Below are 22797 nucleotides of genomic sequence, written 5' to 3'. Positions count from 1 at the left end.
TGGATTCCTTATGAGAGGTTCTTAATTTTCCTCTTGATTTCAGTCTGCAAAAAGCCAATACCACTCCCCTTTTCATCTCCTATGTGAGTATGAAAAAATATTCTGTACTCTGCCTTAAAAGTTATACTTAATAAGTAGTTCTAGGAAGGAACTATAACTCAGGGTTGGTGCTGAAGTCACGCTCTGAGAACTGTATGGCAGATTCATCACAAAGGCTGGAAGCAAGAAGGCTTGAGCTGGGATAGTTCTGTGATCTTAATTTCTGCAAGTAAGACACATGAAACACCCATCTGGGAGTTTTTCAGGTTTCTTATCTTCTCAGTAGCTTGAGCTGTAAAATTTCCCTTTACGTTTCAGTGCTAAAAAAACCAAAAAAGGCTTTGTGAGTGAAGCGCACACACCAGGAAGAGCTGTGTGGAATGCCATGGGTGGCCCCTGTGTCAGGTATGCTTTTGTTTTGGGCAGCCTGGGTGGATGCCCTGAGCTCTGCAAAAGGATTCCAGCTGCTCCAGTCAGCTTTATCCAGGGCCTGGCTCAGATACCTCTACACAAACACATATGGCATGGGGAACAAACAAGGAGAATTAGAGACATGCACATGCCTGCATGGGTGTGAAATCAGTGGCATCAGTGGTGGGGTGGCTCCTGTGGCTGCAGCATTGGAATGGAAGGTTCCTGGCTTTTCATGGAAGACAGGCTGGGAGACAAGGAGGGGGTGTAAGTCTGGAGGATGTCGTGGTTTGAGAGGAAGTAGGTTTTCTGGGATATGCTGTGGTCACCAATAGGTGTTCAGGTTTTAATATTGGCCCTGGTGTGGGCACTGGGGACATTGAATACGCCTCTGAGAACACAGGGGTTAAAAGCAGAGCACTCCCGGGGGAAGCTCTCTTGGGTTTCAGCAGGGAAAGAGTTCGGATCTCTCCCGTCCAGCTGCTGCTGCTGGGCCGGGGAGGGCAGCCATGCGGCCGGGTGAGGTAGGCCGGGGCTTGGACAGAGAGGGGAGGTGAAGAGGCCCTGAGGATGGAAGGGTGGGAGAAGCACCAGGAGGCATCGGGCAGCCCCCCAGGAGAGAGAGTACAGCCTGTGCCTGTCACTGCCACCTTGAAACTTGATAACATGTGCCGGCAGCACTGCCGAGAAGGAGAAGAAGGGGGGGTGCAGCGAGAAGGTGTCCGGCCACTGTGGGAGCTCTGGGCGGGCAGAGCCTGAGCTTTTAACCCTTTTTTGGACAATGAAAACTGTGCAGAACATAAACCTTTCCTAGAAGAGAGATCGAGAGGAAATGGAAGAAGAAATGGGCAAGTGTGATGGAGGCAAGTGAAAGATGTCAGAAGAGTAGAGAAGAATCTTAGGTGGGAAGAGATGATGGAGTGGCCTTAGCTGGACTCTTCTTGTTATAGCCATGGACAGAACCATGTTCCTTGTGACACAGAGACTGTATCCAGAGCAGATGCCTTAGCTGGACTCTTCTTGTTATAGCCATGGACAGAACCATGTTCCTTGTGACACAGAGACTGCATCCAGGGGGAGGCAATGCCTCAGAGCCAGGAGGGTTCAGTGTTGAGACCCCTTGGCCCCAGGGGGTGAAATTTGGGGGGGACAGGTGTCCCGAAGGTGAGACTGTGCTCTTTTTGGAACGAAAAAGCATCCTTAAAAGGACGACCCTGGAAGCAGCTCTGGTCCATGTGCAGTGGTGAGAGCACTGGACATGGAAGGAAGATGTTACAATGGCAGATGATCTCCGGGCAGTGCCACGAGTGACATGGAAACACACGAGGTTTCAAGGGTGTTTCCAGGGGAAGCCCATGGCACAAGAAGGACTCCTCTCCTCTTGATGAACTGAGAAGTGATTGTCTGAAGGGTGGTCATGGACTGAGAGCTGAAATTTGGGGGATAGATGTATTGGAAATTTGGTGGGGGGAGGAGGAAATGTTTTTGGAAGGTTTTCGTTTTCCCTGTGTGTTTCTTGGTGATTAGAGTTGTAGTTCAGTTAATAAAGTTTTCTTTTCTTTATTTCTAAGTGGGGGCCTGCTTTGCTTATTCCTGGTCACATCTCACAGCAGACACCAGGGAGAGGTATTTTCATGGGGGGCGCTGGCATTGTGCCAGCATCAAACCATGACAGAGGAATATGGGGAAATTGTACAGGAGGTTAGGGAGGAGGTTAAGAAAGCTAAGGACCAGTAAGGGCTTCTGTAGGCTTGTTGCTAACAAAAGAAAGAGCAGGGATAATGAGGGCCCTCTCTGGCGCTCAGCTCCTGCATGAAGTCAGTCTTTTGTTTTGCCATACCTCAGTTTTATGATGGCATCCTTAATAACAATGGTGGATGGTAATCACCTGTTAAATGTGGTTAAGAGTTTCAGATTGTATAGGGGACAGCTCTGACGGGATGTAATTGGGTTTCTGAACTTTGCATCTTTTAAGGGGAGGTGTGCCTTGGGACTCAGACCATTCCTCTGCCTGAGAGATATAGTGTGGGAGAAAACTGTACCTAACAGAGGAGCTGAAAATGTTTGGCAGTGGCCTTAAAGACTTTTATGGCTACTACTGAACTTCTCAGTGGGTGCTTCTGTGAAGGACACCAGCTGTCCATATTATTGGGTTTGTTTTATGAATCTGATGTGCAGCCTGAGCTCTTCAATATAAATTAAAACAAACTGATGCAACTTTCCACTGTTTGTAGTAGAAAGCAGATTTTTTTTTTTTTTTTTTTTTTTTTTACATAAAGGTTTGGAAAAGCACTTGGCAGCCTTGGAAGCCACGTCTGATTCCTTTAGTTTTGCCAAACTGAAACTTGGCTCCTGCAGGAGATGGTGGGGGTTTGAGTACATCGTCTTTGGCTCTCACTCCCTATTTACAGTGCTGTTACTGGGAAGGTTGGGGCTTCTTTCTTGTCAGAGGCCACTCACAGGCAGAACATGGACCCCAGTGCTCCAGGTCTCCTGTTCTCCATAGTGATATTAAATGCAGAAAAAAAATGTTATATTCCTCTTTCCACAGTGCAGAGTTTTTGACTCCTCTCTGTCACAGGAGAGCATCACTGGTAAAGCCAGGAAATTATTTCATTGCTCTTTATTCAAGTCAGATCTTTAATAAAAAAAAACAACAAAACAAAGCAAAATGAAAAAATCCCACACTTTTCATTCTTGGGGAAGAAAAAATAAAGAGAGAAGAGATAAATGGGTTTCCATGTGATTGCTAGCCAAATGTTTCCAAAGCCCAGTTAAAAAGTTCCAGTTTTTAACTCCCAGAACATTTTTCATTGGAATAATATTTCTTGTCTTTTTCCCCAATTCCCTCTTGTCAGATCTTGCCCTGCTGTGCTTTGTCAACAATATTTTTAGGTTCCAAGATACCTCTGCTCTATATGCCATGGATTTGTGGACCATTATCTGCTCTGCAACCAAATTTCAGTTCCACTCAAGTTATTCTGAAGGCAGGGTTCGGCTGAAGCTTTAGCTAAAGAAGCTTCTAATTAGAATTAAGCATGCTGCTTTGTGTCTCCACCTCCAAATAAAATACAGAAGAGGAGTCAAAGTCAAGATAATAAAGGAGTCATGCTGGAAAAGCACATGTGTTGTATGAATCACCCCCTTGGCTATGCTATATTTATCTCTGTCACACTTTGCTATCAGCCCTTTTCATCGCATGGGGAACATGTCCTGTGTACTGCTCACTTCCAAGTGAAACCCAGTTCTGACCACACAGAGCATCACCAAAACTTGGTGTCTCACTGAAGCAGGACTGAACCCTCTCTGTCAAGCAGCTTCCAGAAATAGGTAGCAAACAAGTGAGACAATATGTGCCCTTTGGGACAGACTTTTGAGAATTTTATTTCATGGTTACAAATTAATGGCCTGATGATTTTTTCTTTCCTGTTGATGAGACCCTAGGAGACTGTCTTCAACCTGCCTTTGTGTTGTGAGGATTGCATGAAATCAAAACTAATTGCTGGCTAGTCTGGCTAAATTCCCTGCAGATTCCAGTCTCACCCTGAATCAGGCTGGTTTGGTTAGTACGAGATCTGGGTTGGAACAACTACTCACCTTGGTTTTTTACAAGTGCTAATATTGATGTCAAGTTGTTTTGCAGATGCAGACTAGCCTTTCTCACTTCCCTGTGGAGTAATACCTTGGAGCCACAGTGCTGCAAATGTTTAGTGGGTTGCAGTGTTTACACACTGTTCACTACCACTTGCATTTTGACTGAATAAACCATGCTACAGTAGCTGAAAAAAATCTGAATTTTGGTGCAAACAGGACATCTTTCAGTGTCACTGGGCTGAAAAATATTTTGGAGTTGGTTCAAGTCTGTGGCTTTACATGCACGATATGAAAACCTAGTAGGAAACACTGCAGAAGGTTCCTGTCAGCTCCTCAGTAAAGTTTTGTTCCTTAAACTGGGTTAGCCTTGCAAAGAACCTGAAAGACCGGAGTCTTTATGCATCAGGATGCTTTATTGCTGCACAGCATGGCCATGGTAGGCTTGCACCTCACCTGCCCAGTAACTTGAACTCCATTGTACAGGAACCCAGTTAAGTTCAGTCCTGCACTTTACACTGTGGCATGTGTATTTACTTTGTTCTTCTCCCTGTTCATTGGGCTGAATGGAATTGAAACACTGGTTGAACAGCTGCATAGAGTGTCTGATGTCACTTTTCAGGCACTGAGACTTTTCAGTCTTTCCCATTTTGATGCAGATATCTTTTGCCACCTCTCAAGGTGGAATTAGCACAGGTCCTGTAGGCCAGGAGGCTCTCTCCACTGTCCTTCTCTGCCTTTGTTTTTGGCTTTCTTTTGCTGTTTATTTACTGAACCACTCAGGCTTGTGCTGGTTTGAATGTCTCCATTGTCTGGACACACTGCCAGCAGCAGCAGCAAGTCTGTGTGGTGCTCCAGGTTCGAGCTAAGGAATCTGGCTAATAACTTAATAGCTTCTCATCTGCACCGAGCTCACTCTGAAAAGTGCTTTATTGTGGGCTGGGGAGCACACAGATGGCAGCACTCTATTTATCTCCAGGCTGTCACATCACTAGTTGTTCTCAAAATGGGGTGCCTTCACAGGCTGGTGTTCACTGAGGCCTGTGGCTTTAAAGAGCCCTTTCCCGAATAGGATTTGATACAATGAAGAGAAAAGAAACAGCATCTGCTCTTACAATGATGGCTCAGAGGCATTAATGCTTTTCTCATGCACATGTCGACACATGAGCACAGCAGCCTGTGGATATTGTGTTCTCAGTTTGATCTCCCTTGCCTTGAAGTTGTGGGTAGGGTTGGAAACAGAGTGCCATCCCCTTTTGCACTTTATCTGTCTCTCCCTGAATGCCCATCAGCACCCAGTAACTCTCGGGTTCTCTAGCTGGTCAGAGTGACCCCAAGATGCGTTAAAAAGTCTCTTTTCCCAGCCCAGAGGTCAAAGAGGGAGTCAGAACTCTTCAGTTCTCATTCTCAAGGTTGCTTATTGTTTCTTATTTATAAAATTCTTTCTCCTGCCCTGCCAAGGTCCACTCAGCAAGACAGTCAGAGGCATTCTGCCTGCCTCTGGGGCAGTGTTACCTTTTTATACTAAAAACTACATGTACAATATTTACAATTACTTTCCAATACCTATCATCTATGTTAGACAGTGAGCTTCTACTCTAAACCAATCTAAAAGTGCCAACATCACAGCAGAAGATGGAGACCAAGAAGAAGAAGGAGAAAGGCTGGACACGCCCAGATTCCTCCATCTTGCCCCCTGAACCCCCATTCTAAAAACCCAAAAAAAATCAATTTTTCACCCTGTGATAAATTCACTATCATTCTACTTAAACTGTCATGGCTTGTAATTCTTTATATAAAGGTTGGTAATTGTGTTTTTCCAAGGGCTCAATCAAAGGCACAGGGGTCTTGGGCTCTGTGCCAAGGTCTCTGAGCCCCCTGGGCAGGGGCTCGAGCCCTCCAGGGCAGCCAGAAGAATTTCCTGGGCTCCCACAAGTAACTTCTGCAGAAGAGGTAAAGCCAGCATGTTTGGGGTTAAAACTGGGCACAAACTTAGCTTCCCATCAAGCCTATAAAACCTAAGTTCCTTAAACTGACAAGAACTGCTACTCCCAGAAAGCAGGGAAGGAAGGAGAAGGAAGGAGTTTATAACTCAACACTCAAGCAATCAGAGAGATTTTATCTTTTGGCCTTTTCAGATATTGCATTACCAGAAGAGCTCCTGAGTGATCATGGCCCCCTTGCTGCCCACCCACTGCTCTGAGTGACTAAACAGCCTGCAGCACTGACTGATCTTTTCCTTGGAAAGACATTTTGATTCCACAGGCACTGAGATGCAGACTGATGAGTAATTGCTTTATTTTTCCTAAAGCTGGGAAAAAACAGGGCTGGATTTTTTTCACATTTTCACAGAATCTGGGGAGAAGGTTTAACAAAATTCTGAATCTGGTCTCATCTTTTATATCATTGGTGAACTTGGACAACAGTGGTAAGCAACTATGCCCAGGCTAGTTTTTCCAAATTTCTGTAGAGCCACTCAGAGGGTAGGTGGAGGCAGATGAACTGAAGCATCAGGCTTTAGCCTGGGTCACACCTGTCACAGTGTTATTGGGAAAACCAAGCACCAATTTACCAGGGTGGAGTTGGGAAATGGGAGGTTTGGGATTGCAGTTACATGGCTGTCATGTTGCATAAAGGAGACTGTCCTGTCACATAACCTTTCCAGGGCTTCACTTCAGTCTCTCTCCTTCTGCACTGGCACTGGGGGGGTGTGTCAGCCTGGGACAGCTTGAGCCTGCTTCCCTTTCAGAGTGCTGCTCTTAGGGAGCTACTTTCAGGATTTGACCAAAGTGAACTTTATGCCACATCCCCAAAAGCTTTATAGAAAGTCTGAGTTCCCAAAGCCTGTTAGGATTTTTGTACTTCCTTCTAACTCTTAGCCTGGACATCTTATCTGTCATTTAATAAAGAAACAGCAAGATATGGAAGAAGCACCTGGCAATTGTGACAGGCAGTGGTGAAAGCCTGTGTGGCCCTTTCCTGAGGAGTCTGCACAGGCTTGAAAACAGTGCCATCTTTACTGTGTGCAAGTAACCCATGGTGTGAAACTGAGGGTTTTTTTTCTAGTGCTGTATTATCTCTGGGAGATAGAAAACCCCTTACATAGTACCTTCCCTGAATTATCCCTTATCTCTCTTGTGTGTCTCCTCAGGGCAAGATGCCACAGACACCTCCCTTTGCAGCCATGTTTGACAGCAGCAGCTACAACAGGAACCTGTATCAGACTAAAGAAGACAACTGTGGAGGGCTCTATTACCATGACAACAATCTCCTGTCGGGGTCTCTGGAAGCTCTGATCCAGCACCTGGTACCCAATGTGGATTACTATCCCGATGTAAGTTAACTGTGTGGCCAGGCCTGATGTGTCTCCTAAAGGGAAATATGTGCTGCAAGAGCAGATTGTCACATCCATGTCTGAGGAAGGGGTTCAGGTGGCTGGCCAGCAGTGATAACATGTGCTTTACCTGAGTGCATCCTGAAATAACTCACCCAGCCTAGGAAGTCCAAAGCTTTATTACTCCCGTTGTAAGGTGAGCAACCCTGGTGACTCATTTATAAAGCACACACCTAGACTGGCTTATTGCCTGATGGACTGTGTGTACCATTGACCCTCAAAAATGCTGCCAGGCAAGCTGAAGAGAAAGGCATGACCACCATTGTGACAGAATGAAAGTATTTATTGCAAAACCAAGTGGTTTTAGTGCATATTTCCCATTGTTCATCTGAGGTCGACGTGTACTTGCAGTAAGCAACCAAAATGTTGAACTAGTACCACACTATTTAGGATCAGCAGAGGCTGGATGTGACAACAGGAGGTTTGTCAGCTGAGAATTTTTGACCTGTGCGGGCACATTTTTGACCTGTGCGGGCATTGAAACACTTTCTGTAATTCTTAGAAAAGGTGATAAAAAAGAATGGTGTCAAAAGGTGGCAGGAAAGGGCAGCTGGGGAGAACTGGTGGATGATGAAACTGCAGCTTTACTTGTAAACATGCTTCTGCTGAAGACATAACTCTGCTTATATTCAGCTTCTGTTATTGTCAGAGATCTGTTCATGTTTCCAAGACAGGATCTTTTTTAACTTGGGTCAGAATTAACAGCAGCACATTACCTAAGCTAGTGCTTAATGCTTAGTAAACTTCAAATATGTAGCAATTTAGACACTGGTGGGTCAAACAGGATGATTTATTCCAAGTTTCTAGAGCAAGAATGTTGTAGAGTCTTTGTAGAGTGGGTGCCATGGATACTTAACTACTGGGAAAGTGGAAAGTGGAATGGATATTCTGAATATCCATCTCACAATGGGTTTGAATCATGACTCATGGAAAATCAAAGCAAAATAAGGAGCCTCTTCTTGTAACCTCAGAATCAGTTACTGATTTTTATTCTGTAAAAATAAGCTGTGTAGTTCCCTCTGCTTTCACTCAGGAGATAAAGGTTTACTGTAGAGCAAGAGAAGATGAGTTGAAATTTTGTTTTGAGTAATTTCAGGTAACAAGCTTGCAATAAGGCTGTGTGCAATAGGAGAGCTAAACCACCTTTGCCCTGCCTTGTTTTGGTTTAATCTTTCATAACTTGGCTCGAGCACAGCTTATAATACTGGTTCTGGACCAATGATAAGCATTAAATTAAATGCTTACCTCTGTAGTAATTGCTTTTGGCACAGCCACATGTAGAGTTTTCTTCTGCAGATAATAAAGTACAAAGAGCAGATTTTTCAGGAAGGCATTTCAAGAAAATATCAAAATCCTGGTAATTTATGCTTTTCTCTGTCTTCCTCTTGCTCACAGAGGACGTATATCTTCACCTTCCTGCTCAGCTCCCGCCTCTTCATGCACCCGTACGAGCTCATGGCCAAGGTCTGCCACCTGTGCACTGAGCAGCAGAGGCTCAGCGAGCCTGGCCTGGACAAGGTGAGATCCCACACTCTCAGGGACTTCCCAGGTCCCTGCCCAGACCAAAATGCTCCCATTCAAGAGGGCCCTCAGTGGGATAGAACAGACTGAAAACCTGACACAAGCAATTAGAATTTGACCCTTTATTCAGTGAGATTCATGGGGAATTTCCATACTGCTCAGCCTGTCCTCCATGAGGGCTGCTGCTTCTACTGCATTGTTTGTTTTACCAAGAGAATCTGTGAAACAGGGTCCTGAACAGACCAAAATCTGCCCTCTGAAAGTCCAAGTCAGAGGTTTTGTTGACCCTCGTCCTTACTTCACTGAGAATCAAAAATCATTTTGTGGTCACTATGCCCAAGGCAGCCTCTGACCACCACATCTGACCAGCCCTTCTCTGTCTGTACACAGGTTTCTCCCTATAAGGTGCAGTGCATGCATAGGTTGTGGCACAACTTCAATCTGCCACTTTCTTCGTTGAGGGTTAGTCATAACTTAGGGAAACGCTAATCAATGCCTTGCACTGAGGCACTCCTGATAATGAGGGGAGTCATTTCCACCCACCTGAGGCCTAATTTCCAGGTCAGCTAAACCAATGAGAGTCTCTTCATTGGCTTCCATGGCCATTGGCTCTGGCCTATAATCTAATGCTGAATGAAGTTAAGATTAAAATGTACCTGACATTCATACCCTTATGCTCCACAGTATCCTGCAGAGCAGAATTCTGTTTCCTTTGAGCTGGATATTTCCTGCATTGGTGTTACATGTAACATTCTTCACTACTGTTTCCAAATAGAACTGGACCCAGAAAATTGCACCAAAAATCCTACAGTTGTTGACTGAGTGGACAGAGACTTTTCCTTATGATTTCCGAGATGAAAGAATGATGAGGAACTTAAAGGAGCTGGCACAAAGAATAGCCAGTGGGGATGAGGTAAGTTGTCTGCACACAAAGTTACTGGATAAAAAGGCATTGCTATTAGTGCTTGATATTGCTGTTAATAACATGGTGTGGCTCTGGGTGCTTAGGAAAACTTATTAACCAAGGTGCTGGTAGGCAAAAAGTTCTGTCTGGTACCTAAGCCTAGGATGAAACCACACAGCATAAGCAGATCTTCTCCAAAGCATGGGCAAGGTTCTCTCCACCTCTAAGCCCATAACATAATCCCATTTTGTGCAGACAGGCACAATTTGGTAGGTTAGTATTTATCATTTTACTTGGGAGAAGCTAGCTAGGACAATAGCTGAGCAATCCCTATCAGTGTTGATCATTTCTTGTGTTGGAATTGGGCCTTTGACCTGTAGGTCAATGGAAAAGTTAGAGCAGGTTTGGGGAGAAATTTCCAAAAGAGGAATGGACCAGGAAGAATTGTCTTGAGCTTAAAGTATCAACTCAGAGAAGTCTGTCCTATTCCTTCCTGTGGATGGAGCACACAAGGAAATCTCGAAATCCCACTTTTCAGATGGAAGTTCCACATGAGTATTATGAAATATTTTGACACTTAACTGATGCTTGTCTTTTAAGTACTGAAATAAACTCGGCCAAAAGCCAAGAGTTATATTTACTTAGTGGAAGGGAAATTAACAAGGTTTCAGTCAGTAAATCCTGTGTAGCTGGCATAATACTGCGATTACAAAAGACACTGGAGTGGCATTTGGAAGAACTATAAACACAAGTAGCAATTGCTAAATGGCATTGTGTTTCCAGTGTTCCTCAGGGACCAGTGTTCCTTATATAAGCTTTTAAGTAATGGTATGGATGAGGCAGCAAACAGCACTTTAACAGGCATGGAGGTAAGCTGGACTCAGAGAAGCTGAAAGTGCTGCCGAAGGCCTGGAAGGGCCTTGAGAGGCTGTACACAAGCATGGAAAAGAACAAACCTAAACTGAACTTGGAAGCTGAAATACATTTTGATGTTCTCAAAGTGGGGAGGAACAGAAGATGGGACAAAAGAGTGAGATGTGGTATGAAATACAAATGAAAAAGAGACACAATTTGATGTGCAAGCTGAAAGTTGCAAGGTAGCTCCAGGGAGCTCTGGGCAGGGAAGGGGCAAGAGGTGTGCCCTCACTCCAGGGGTGCCAGGTTGCTTTGTTTCTAGATACTCTTCATAGCAAGGTAGGAAATTGAATTCAGTTCTAGGCAAAGTAGTTGCGATTGAGGGCTCACACCCACTTGAGAAATACTCACTGGCACAAAGAAAAAGAGCTGCTTAGCCTGGAGGAAGTTGAGTTGGTGCATGGAAGAATGAAATGAGAAGGGGGAAGGGTTGTCTGCAATGAAGTTTCTGGCACTACAGACAGTTTATTTAAACAGTGAAATCGTCTACTGCAGGGAAAGGCAGATGTACAAAGCTGCTAGAAACCGTGCAAAGGGAGTAATCTTACTCAGAGAACTATAAATCCTTTCTAGCGGTAGCTTTGAGGGGTTTTGACTTTGATGTTTCCTTTAAAAAGACAAAGTTAAACCAAGCACTGCAATAAATTGACTTGTTTTATTGTGAACTGCTTGGAACAGTAAATGGCAATTTCCTTGACCTTGCCTTTCTACAGATCACTTGGATTTTTGTGAGTCATTACCTTAAAGGATACAAAAGAAGCAGTTTCCTACTCCTGTTCACTACAGTTCTACTTATAGCTTCTTATTTCACTTCCTGAATTATTGTACTCCAGTTCTTTTAAGAGCTGGTAGTAAAAGTACAACCAAAACCTCTCACCACAGTAACATGTTGCTCCTTTAAAACAACTTATTTGGAAAAATCTTTGGAGAAAAGGAAATTCATCAGAATAAAGGAAATATTGCTGCCTTGGACTGATCATACTATAGTGTGCAGACAATAGTTTTTGGATGATCCTTTTTGAAGCCAGTTAGGTTTTGGTTTAATGGCTTTAGGATGATATGAGGAATCTGGAAAAGTAACCCCTTTGGTTACACAGATCTATCTACTTAAGAGTTGAGTTCTACTCCTACTTTAAATTGCACTCCTGGTAACTTAAATCACTACATGGAAAGGCCTGCAAAGGCAAAGGAAGAGAGAGATGGTTTTATTATCTTCTCCTTTTCCTCAGATTCACTGCAAGTTTGAGCTCTGACTTTGGTGAACCTAGTCGTGATTTGCTGCAGAGAGAAGCAGGCCCTTTGTTTATCACTGAATGGCCACATGTTTTTTTCTGTGGTTTTAAGCAGAAGATGGAGTATTTTCATTTCTTGTATTTCCTCCAGTGGTGGCTGGTACTTTTCAGGGAGTGGATCGAACACATCTTTTCTTTGAGCTGACTGGGTCAATATTGTGAGACAATCACTGCTTAAACCCTCAGCTGGATTCCTTTTAGTCTGATGAGATGCTAATATTACAAATTCACGTAATAGAGCTTATCTTGACAATAGGTATCAGCATCCATCTGTTGTGGTGTTGTGCAGACTTTAGTGCTGTATTCTCACATTTTGGAAGTGTTCCCTGACAGTTTGATGTTCAACAGGTGTACAGGAAGAGCGTGCAGCAGCTCCTCCAGACCCTGCTCCGGAAGCTGGCCGCTGTGACCCAGTACGAGGAGGTGCTGGCCAAAATCGATGCCACCACATCCACAGATCGCCTCACACTCCTGAAAACCAAGCCCCAGTCCGTGCAGAGGGACATAATCACAGTCTGCAATGATCCCTATGTGTTAGCTCAGCAGCTGACACACATAGAGCTCGTGAGTTGTTATACTCCTGGGGATGACTTCGTCCCTCCCCTCTTTTTGAAGTGCAGGTTGACAGGGGATATGACCTGGCTGCTTCTGTGCTTTTTTTAGGAGAGACTCAATTATATTGGACCAGAAGAATTTATCCAGGCGTTTGTGCAAAAGGATCCTTTGAATAATGACAAGGTAATGGGAGCAGATCTGGAGCAGCTCTGAAATGCATCATTTGCCATCAGGTGCACCATGAGCTGAAGTGAGGTCCAGCAATAAATGAGGACCTGAGGACCAGTAGAAAACAACCTTTAGTTAAATATTTTGTTAATGTTTTTTTTCTTTCTGGAGTACAACTCCTGAAGCTCGAGAACTCAGCCAACAAATTGACTTAAATGAACCCATTTCCTGGGTTTTCTGACTTAAGCTAAGGGAGAACTTAATCTGTGAATGTTTTCCCCAGGCCATTTATGTGGCCAACAGCTGGAAGAAGCTGAGTTTAACTTTGCCTTCTGCATTACTCATTTTCAAGATCTGTTCTTCCTTTTTAGTAAAGTGAACTCTTTGCAGCCAAGTGGCACATGGGGGAATTTGCAGGTAGAGCAAATAGACATAACAAAAAGACCACAGAGGGCTCTAGGTCTATGTGAGATAGAGGGCAAATATGCAGTGTTTTTAACCAGCCACGATGGAGTTGTCATCTGTTTGAGTGCTGTTTTCAAAATGACTTAATTTTTTTATGTTTTTCAAGATGACTTAACCTCTGTAAATAAACTGTGACAGAGTCAGTCCATTAAAACTTGAATTATCCTTAAACTGACAAACAGAATAGAATGATGCAAGTTTACAATTTGATGTTCAGTCAGATGGTCTCTATAATTGTTTTTTCAGATAGAGATCACTGAAACTGCTGTCTATCCCTTTTTAGGCAGCCCTGAGATGTGGTGTGGGAATGATTTCAAGGTGATACAGCATAGCACTGCTCAGGAAAGGGATAATCCCATCAAAATGGGATGGGAAATTACTATTGAGCTGATCTCCCAAAGTTAGGATGCAGTATGTCCATTTATCATCAACAGCCAAACATAATGTGCCTGACATCTGTTTTCCTGCTGCACTTGCAGAGGGCCTAATGTTTTATCTACTCTATCAGAGGGACAGAAGTAAGGACTGAAACAGTGTGCATATTCAAGGGAGCTTTATACAGATATTTATCCCTGATTGTTTGCATAAGTCTGTCTTAGGTCCTTAAAGCATCCCAGTAGGACTTAAAGTATTCCACGTGCCTGCTGGAGTTTTAGTGGGCCAGCAGCTCAGAAGGAAGTTACACATGCTTGAATATTACCACTGCTGCTTTCCCTCTAAGGTTTTGTCACTTTGGCTAATTTGAGTTATTCCTGGTTACTTGACAATGTTTGGGAATGGAAAGGCAGAAAGCCAAAAGGTCTCCCAGGGAAAAGATAAAAATGGTGCTAAAAGTTGCTATTTTATTTCTGTCTGTAGAGCTGCTACGGAGACCGAAAGAAGACTCGGAATCTTGAAGCCTATGTGGAGTGGTTTAACAGGCTCAGTTACTTGGTTGCAACAGAAATCTGTATGGTGAGCAAGGACTCTTTGTGCTGAAAGGTTTTGTTTAGTTATCCAAAACTGTGAAGCCTTTTTTAGTTTGGTGCCTTTTGGACTTTCCATTCACTTGGTTCTGTAATTGTTGACATTTGGATGCAGTCAGAGCAAGTCTGAAGAGGAAATAAGAGCAGTGTTTTTAGCATTATACTGGTGCCTCAGCCTTGTTCGTGTGACAGTGATGATTTATTCTGGGTTAGCCCTTCTTGGTATGTGAGTGCCTCTCACCTGCTGTTCTCTTCTCTGGAAGGCCCTTGTGAATTGAGGCACATTCTCTCCTCTGGCTGACCCTCTGCTCTGCTCTGCTGGTCTTCATATCCTTCTTCTTGGCAGAGTCTCTTTGCCTGTTGTCCTTGCTCTCTGCCTGCCAGGGATCTGGTTTGTCCTTGCCATCCTGAATGCTTTTGAACACAATAGTGTAACTTCTTCTACACGTAAAGGATAGTGTGAAGCTCTGCTACATATGGAAAAGACTTTTAACAGGGGTCTTATTTCCTTGGGGATGTGTCCAAGTGCTGTTTCCTGCTGAGCATAACCCTACAAATGCATCTCTTGCAGCCTGTGAAGAAGAAGCACAGAGCAAGAGTGATAGAATATTTCATCGATGTGGCACGGGAATGTTTTAACATTGGCAACTTCAACTCCTTAATGGCTATTATTTGTAAGTATGTGTACTGAGATATTATTTTATCCCTGTTTACATCTGGATAAAGGAAGCAGAGTGCTTCTCACAGAAGACTACTGCTGAGCTTGGTCAGCAGCATGAAGTTACTCAACACTGTTGTAGTGCTATGTGTGTAGTATAAAGTTGGTATAAACCAAAGTTTTCTTTGCAACTCTTCAGAGACCTCAACCCCCACTTTTTTAAACCAACTTCAGTGCTTAATTGGAATAGTAACTTTCCCTCTAATATGGAGAATTGAAACGTCTTCCATCATTTCTGTCACATCCTAGTAGTTTAAAAATTCCACACCTCTTTATATCTGGTAGGAAAATACTGGGAATATTTTTTTTTTCATTTGAAATATGAAAACTTCATAGTTAGGCATAGTTTTCAATGAATTATGTAAGAGATGGTGTTCAGAACACTCATTTGAACTTTCCTGTTGTATATACATGTTTTATCAAATCCACATTAAATAATGTCATAGCACCTTTTTGGAGCTTTCATTCTGTAAGAGATGAAGATTTTGTTTCCAAGGTTATTTTGGAATTTGAAGGAAACAATGACTCTGATTTCTTGAGTAGCTCCATTAAAAATACTTGTTATTGGTAATATATTCTTTGCTTTATAAATACTTACTGGTCCAAGCTACCTGAAAGATTTTTTCTTTTAAATACTCCAAAAATCTCTTTCTTTTATATCAAGCTGGCATGAACATGAGTCCAGTGTCTCGATTAAAGAAAACCTGGGCAAAAGTGAAGACAGCCAAATTTGATATTCTTGAGGTAAGTTTGGCTAATATTTGGACAGGAGGCTGTTAATACCATGTTACTTTTAACTGCTCAAAAATGTGATTTGGCTTCATTATGACATTTAATTTAGTTTATTTGTGCTCTTAATGGATATTGTCCAGCTGACCTTTGTCAAAGATCATGCAGGTGCAGCACTATACGAGTTTGTGATTTATCCAAGACAATGTATTGGATCCCTTGTTGTGCTGAATGGACATTTTTTAAAATAAGGTTCTCTTCTCATCAAACAAATAGAGAGATACCACAGTCCTCTACACAGCTGCATTTGTGGGCCTGTTCAAAAGACCTTTTCCTATTTAAGAGTTGCTCAGTTGAAAAAGGATTGTGTGTACCTCATTATTTGCATCTTTTCATGCCTTGCAGCATCAGATGGACCCTTCCAGCAACTTTTACAATTATCGAACTGCTCTGCGTGGAGCGACTCAGAGGTCCCTGACAGCTCACAGCAACAGGGAGAAGGTGTGTTTGCAAATGAATTGGCAGTGGGCAAAAGGGAAATGTGCTTGTTAAGTTGCATAGTAAACCTTATTCCTGGAATTCTCATTCTCAGCGACTCTGCCCCTGGTGGGCTTATAAAAAGCTGCCAGATCAGTTTGGTGCTGGCTGAAAGTCCAAACATTAAATGATCACTTTGATTAAAGTAAAAAAGTACATTGCCCTCAGCTCCTTTCTGTTTGACAGACACCTCTATCTCACAAACCTCTATACCACAAACAGAAGGGCTAAGGACTGACATGAGGTTGCTAGCAATTTGTTCTTAAAGCTGCTGCTTGTGCTAAACTTCCAGTAATTCATGGCTTAAGGTGGAAAGACCTTAAAACTTATTCATCAAAGGTATTCTAAACCTCAAATCTAGAAAGAGCTGTGGCGTTCCCTTCCTGTGTATAGTCTTTAGATGCAGAATCTCAGTGGTAGTTCTTGTGGAAAGGAAACAAATAGCTTCCCAGCTGCTCCCCACTTGGAAGCGGTTGCTCATCAACTCCTTATGATATTAGGACTTCATGTTGTGTTGAATAAACATGGTCTTAGAGTTCATGGAATGAACTACCAGGCAGATGAAGTAAATCCACCTGCAGTCTGCTGATCTATACTGTTGTTAAACATGCAATGTGTTTCTGAGTCCTCAGGATCTGTTCACATATCATTCAAAGTACCAGAAGTCTAAATGTAAGAGGCTTACTTCTTTTCAGAGAAAAGTCAGTTTTAAGACTTCAAAGAAAGAACTTAGAGATATTGAAATATGGTGCAGTGAAGTGTTCCACGGAAATAATAAGTGGTATTTGTTTTATCCCCAGTTGTAACAAGAATGTGTAGCTGTGAAAACTTCCATAGGACGAAAATTAAAAGAGAACCATTTTCAGAAAGCAAAATTCTCCAGCATTCTCCAAAGAAAATACTTTGTTCATTTGGCATGAAATGCTTAATTTTAAGCCAATCAATACCAAGGCTCCATGACTTGCATGATTTCAGGGAATTGTAGGTCAAGCCATTTGTGCTGCAACCCCAGCATTCCCTGCCATGCCTCAATGTGCCTCTCCCCTTGTTTACCAAGCAAGTCCTGTCAAGAGCTACACTATGAGATATCCTGCAGGAATTGCATGCAAGTAGGTCCCTCTGACCATTTGTCATCTGGAATCTGCAAGGAAGAAGGAAAAAATGAAAACAAGAAGGACATTTCATAGAAATGGAGGACTTCATGGAGAGACTTGTATTTTAAAATGTAGTGAATGCACAGCCTTTTGTGTAAAGATGTACAATCCTTAGTCCTTGTGTATTGTGCTTACCTTTTGTATCACCTGACTTCCTTTAATTTTTCTCTGTAGACCATTGTGTCTTGATTCAGGACCAGACTGACAATAATGCTGCTCTCTCCCTAGATCGTGATACCTTTCTTCAGCCTCTTGATCAAAGATATTTACTTCCTCAATGAGGGTTGTGCCAATCGCCTTCCCAATGGCCATGTCAATTTTGAGGTAAGGGGAGCACTGAGTGGGGTTTTAGTGCAGGCTCAGCCCCTTTAACAGAAAACTAAAGCAGATCACTGTCCAATTTCCTTTGGTTCTGGGAGAGCAAACATAGACTGGAATTTGAGTATATCTGTTACTTCTCAAGGGAGCTGGGAGGTAGTCAGAAAAAAGCAGTTTTATCAAAGATGGAGTGTTTATAGAAACTTTCAATATTCCCAGTTTTTTTAGTGGGGGGAAGAAAAGTCAGAACTTCTTCCCCGTGCTCAGATTCGTCTCAACATTTCAATTCATGGTTATTTCAATTCACAGGTTTTTTATAGTTAATGACAAAATGTTTAAATGTGGTATTTTCAGAGTCCCCTGTCGAAGGGAGGAAATTATGAATCTGACTCCATGTTCTTAGAAGGCTGATATGATATGATATGATATGATATGATATGATATGATATGATATTATACTATACTAAACTCTATTAAAGAATAGAAAGGATACTTATAGAAGGCTAAAAGATAATAATGAAAAATTCGTGACTCCTTCCAGAGTCTCGACACAGCCTGACTGTGATTGGTCATTAAGTCAAAACAATTCACATGAAACCAGTGAAACAACCACCAGTTGGCAAACAATCTCAAAACCTCATTCCAAAGCAGCAAAACACAGGAGAAGCAAATCAGATATTTATTGTTTTCATTTTTCTCTGAGGCTTCTCAGCTTCCCAGGAGAAGAATCCTGGGCAAAGAGATTTTTCCAGAAAATATGATGGTGACATTCAAATTAGTATTTTAGGGCTTTATCTTTTAATTCCTCACATAAAAAGCAAATTCTTCCTTTATCAAGATATATAGGCAGCATTTTCATGCATGTGAGTCCCAGATTTTCTCTGAAGAAATATGTGATAGAGCAGCAGTGAGGGAGTTTTGACTCTCTTGTCTTCCAGTAGTTTCTCTGCCTCTGATTTCATGCTTGTTATCTGACACAGGGGGAGTTACCCAATGATTTATTTCCTGGTACTTTCAGTTTTCAAGAAGCCTGGGTCATCCACACAAAAGTACAGTACATTTCAGTTGTAGTCATAGGCCTGAATTAGCCTAAAGGATCTAAAACTAGGCTGTGCAATGCCCTTTTGCTCAAGGAATCCACCTGCACTTGTGGCATGTTAATCTTTAATTGAAAGAGCTTATCAAATAATGGCATCAGCACACTACATGGGGAGTGTTTATTTTTGGCATACATTTCCAGCAAGAAAATAGAGCATTTCATATTTGCTAACTGACAGAAACATCTGGATTTTGAAATGTCAGTATAAGCATCTGATGTGAAAATCGCTATGTATTTAATTGCAAAACAAAAAGCATAAGCATCAATGAAGTTACAGTTTGGGCATAAGGAGTGGTACCAGATCCTTGAAAGAAAAAATTAAGGTGTACTTCATGATCTACTATATTTGTATTCACAACAGCAATTTTAACAAGGTGAAGGAGTGGGAAGTTACCATAGATTGAAACAGGAACACACAAGTTAGAAGCTGAGTTGTTGAGTCAGATCATGTTCAATTCTATCTTAAAAGCCAAGGATAATCGAAGCCTTGGTCTCCAAACCAAGATCTCTCCCTCTTTTTAAAAAAATATTCAGGGTCAGCAGTGCTGTTCAATGTATAGCAACTTCTTCTGCTTTGTATTCTCACAGAAGTTTTGGGAATTGGCAAAACAGGTCAGTGAATTTATGACATGGAAGCAAGTGGAGTGTCCTTTTGAAAGGGATTGGAAGATTCTGCAGTACTTGCTCTCTGTCCCAGTCTTCAGTGATGATGGTAAGGAGCTCTGGGCTTCTGCAGGGATGGTGTCACTGGCTACTGCTTAAACTCTTTCTGTGTTAATTTGTGGCTTCCTCACAGTAAGGAGAGACTGTCCTGAGGACATCTCTGTCTGGCAAGTGAAAAATGTTCCTCCCTTACAAATGACTGAGAAGATAAGATTTTTCTTTTATGTGCATATGAGGATCAACATTGGTTCTGAAATAGAATGAACTAATGTGATGTGGTCCCTGTAAATGTCACATGAAATGTATTTATGTGGACTTCCAGGATACTGTGCACTAAAGGGTGCTGCTTAAGGAAGAAAATAGGGACTTCACTGGCTGCTTACAAAGCACCATGTCCCTGGGCTCAGTTTATTTTCTCTTGAGTGCTTTCTTCTCTTCGTGCTTTTGAGTTTCCGCTGGTTGGTTTTTTCCCCCCTCAGGGTAGTCTTTGTTCTCATGCACAGTTTGTTAGCATTGTCTGGGTGCAGTTATAAGCAATGCTATACTTCCTAATGGGATTCTGAAGCCCTAAACTGAGGGATGGATAATACATGCCTGCTTCATTTAACTCAGACTGCTTTGCAGGGAGAGCAAATTTTAAAATGCCAATAGGCCTAACATAATGTATTTGCTTCTGATTGCAGCACTTTACTTGGCTTCCTACGAAAGTGAAGGTCCTGAGAACCACATTGAAAAGGACAGATGGAAGACACTAAGGTTTGTGTCAGAGGTTAGCCAGATCAATAAATAAATAGAAAGGGATACAGAGCAAGCATCAAGCAGTTAAAACCAAATGGAGTGTTACATGTTTCAACAGATGGGATACAGCATGGTTGTAAATGCCCCCCCCTCTTCCAATCTCCTAGACTCTTGGAAAAAATAGAACAATCAGTCTTAAACCCTCTCAGTCCTTCTTTCCCTTAGGAAATGGAAATTAGAATAAGTAATTTTGAATTTTAATTCCTTGTGTTACTTAGTGAAGAAAGAAAGTGCTTTCTAAACTCCAAGAAATCCCTACTTCCTCACAAGTACTATACAGAGCACTCTAGATGCCACTGATGTTTTCACAGCTTCTGCCTCCCTTTCTGCACCAGCCTTTCAGACAGGGCTGAGGTTTGCCTAAAGATCACTATGGGGCAAATGTATTAATGAAACCATTTAACAATTTAGAGTTCAGGCTGGGGAAAAATATTCAGCAAAGTCATATTTTTGGTGTTTCTTCTACTGCTATTAGAATGCAGCCTCAGCAGCTCTTTGATTTTACTAATTGTGGAAGGATACATGAACCATTGAGGCTGGGGATGTAACAGTTCCATCTGATTTATTCCACTCATTTTGAGGAGGAGACAAGAAGAGAGTTACTCACATCAGGGCACAGACATTCCACAGAGTGACAAGGTGAAAACCAGCACCTGGAATCTCAGTTTCACAGCTTCCTTATCACAGTCACTCTGTCTAGAAGATTTACATTGTTCTAATGGTTGCTTTACCCATTTCCATTTGCATTTCCCTCTGCCTTTCAGGTCAGCGCTTCTGGGCAGAGTCTAGAGCACACCCCGTCTGCTGTTGCTGTGTTACATGGATTGCCAAGGGCCATGGCTTGGTTTACTTTTCTGTGCACTGAGTGGCACTCAGAATGATGAAAGATGTGCAGTCAGTTGCAATATTGTGGCAGCAAAGATGAAAGAAGTTAATTCAAGAACAAACAGGCAGCTTCTCCCATCTGACAGATGAGATAAAATCACAGCCCACTCATCTGGCATTCAGGCTGAAGTATTGATTGAGAATCCTTTGAAGATCTCAGATGCTGCCTATGAATCATTTCACACCTGGATGGAATATTCTTTCCTTTCCTTTTGCTGCAGCTTGCTGCTACAAGGACTCTGCAGAGCTGCTGGAAGGACTCACAGGAGGAAATGTTCACAATTCCTTTCAGTGAAACCCAAGTCTACATTGAAGAGCTCTCATTCCTAATAAGCTGAATATATCCCAAAAGTTTGGGATTGCTAAGAAGGGAAAGGACTGGACACAAAAATTGGCTGCTGAGGAGAATTTCTCCCAACCACTGTAATGGTGGCTGGGTTTTTTGTCTTTTTCCAATGTGTTTCTGAGTTGGCTGCTGGCAGGCGAACTCATTATTATTTTAAGTTATTTTAAAAAATATAAAGTTAATAAAAATCTAAGCTGTGGTAGAAAATGCACCTGCTATAAAAAGGTAGTAGCTATGTAGCTCTACAACTTCTAGGGAGGCTTTTTCTTTTGTTCACTTCTTTACAACTAACCACTACATGCTACAGACACACTTATTTTTACTGTGAGGTTTTCTTACTCTTGATTTTCCATACTTGATCTTCTTCTTATATTAGGTTGAACAAGCTGACTTTTCTAGAATAGTCATTGAGAAACTGGCATAAAAACTGTTGAAATATGAGAGTATGTTTTTATTAAGTAATTTTTATAACTGCTTTTTTTTTTGAAAGGGTAAAAGTGGAGAACACAATCTACTTTGACTGAAACAGCAAGATGCTGAAAAGAAAAAAAGAGTCTTCTTCTCCACTCAGCTATGAACAAAACAGTCTTCCTGTGTGTTTGCTTTAGGGATTATGTTTATGACTGTGAAGTAGTTCACTGTGTTACACACCTAATAAGTTTTTAGTAGCTCTGAATACTTAGTCACTCTAGCTATCCTAGAAGGAACCTGATTGAAAAAGAAATACAAAACTAAGCTGTAGCTTTAGATCACCCTGGATGCAAAAATCAATAAGCAAAATACATACTTGGCAAAAAAAAAAAAAAACCTATTTGCAATTATTCTGCTGCTGTTGTTAAAAAAAAAAGGAAAAAAGTAAGAATAAATATATTTATTTGTTGCACTGTATCTCTTGAGTTTTCAGGTGAGGTGGTTTTTATGTTCTGTCTGTACCTTTTCAGGCATATATTTTTATTTTGAATTCCATAGTAACATGTTGAGGTAGCCTTTGTTAATGGGATTACTGTCCTTAACTACAGCCTGTTTGCTGAAACAAGGTACTGGAAGTCTCTGAGTTATATATTCCATAAGGAATTCCCTTCTCACCCAGAGAAGGTTTCCTCTCCTCCTTTCCCATTCCCTGTGTTGGGCTAAAGGAGGAAGAAGAGGCCAGCTCTTGGAAAGGAGAAAACTGCTTCTGCTGTGCAAGGCTTGCCTCCCAGTTTTCACCAGGTGAGGTATTTCCCATCCTCCCCTCTACATCCCTCCTCTGTTGTTGAGGCTTATGTCTGGTGCTTGAGAGGGGAGTGCAAATCCCAAACCTCTGGCAAGCCAGAGCTGCTCCTTCAGC

At 42.1% G+C, this 22797-nt stretch overlaps 1 protein-coding gene across 2 annotated transcripts in view; it reads left to right on the top strand.

Annotated features, from left to right (window-relative positions):
* Positions 1-22355, top strand: part of RASGEF1B (RasGEF domain family member 1B) — a 28733-nt gene extending 6378 nt beyond the window's left edge. Inside the window, exons 2-14 of one of the 2 annotated variants that reach the window (XM_036382750.1) lie at positions 7193-7375; positions 8831-8953; positions 9732-9869; positions 12416-12631; positions 12731-12805; positions 14114-14209; positions 14792-14894; positions 15603-15682; positions 16073-16168; positions 17587-17682; positions 19367-19487; positions 20122-20194; positions 21001-22355. In XM_036382750.1, coding sequence (XP_036238643.1) covers positions 7199-7375; positions 8831-8953; positions 9732-9869; positions 12416-12631; positions 12731-12805; positions 14114-14209; positions 14792-14894; positions 15603-15682; positions 16073-16168; positions 17587-17682; positions 19367-19487; positions 20122-20194; positions 21001-21025 — 1419 coding nt within the window. In that variant the 5' untranslated portion in view covers positions 7193-7198 and the 3' untranslated portion in view covers positions 21026-22355. Of the gene's footprint in view, positions 1-7192; positions 7376-8830; positions 8954-9731; positions 9870-12415; positions 12632-12730; positions 12806-14113; positions 14210-14791; positions 14895-15602; positions 15683-16072; positions 16169-17586; positions 17683-19363; positions 19488-20121; positions 20195-21000 lie in introns of both variants that reach the window. The other variant, XM_036382749.1, reaches the window with a different exon arrangement.
* The last annotated feature ends 442 nt before the right edge of the window (positions 22356-22797 follow it).

Source organism: Molothrus ater, chromosome 4 (genome assembly GCF_012460135.2).
Source record: "Molothrus ater isolate BHLD 08-10-18 breed brown headed cowbird chromosome 4, BPBGC_Mater_1.1, whole genome shotgun sequence".
NCBI classification, from domain to species: Eukaryota; Metazoa; Chordata; class Aves; order Passeriformes; family Icteridae; genus Molothrus; species Molothrus ater.
Note: the sequence above shows the minus strand (reverse complement) of the source record. Positions and strands in the feature narration are given on the sequence as shown.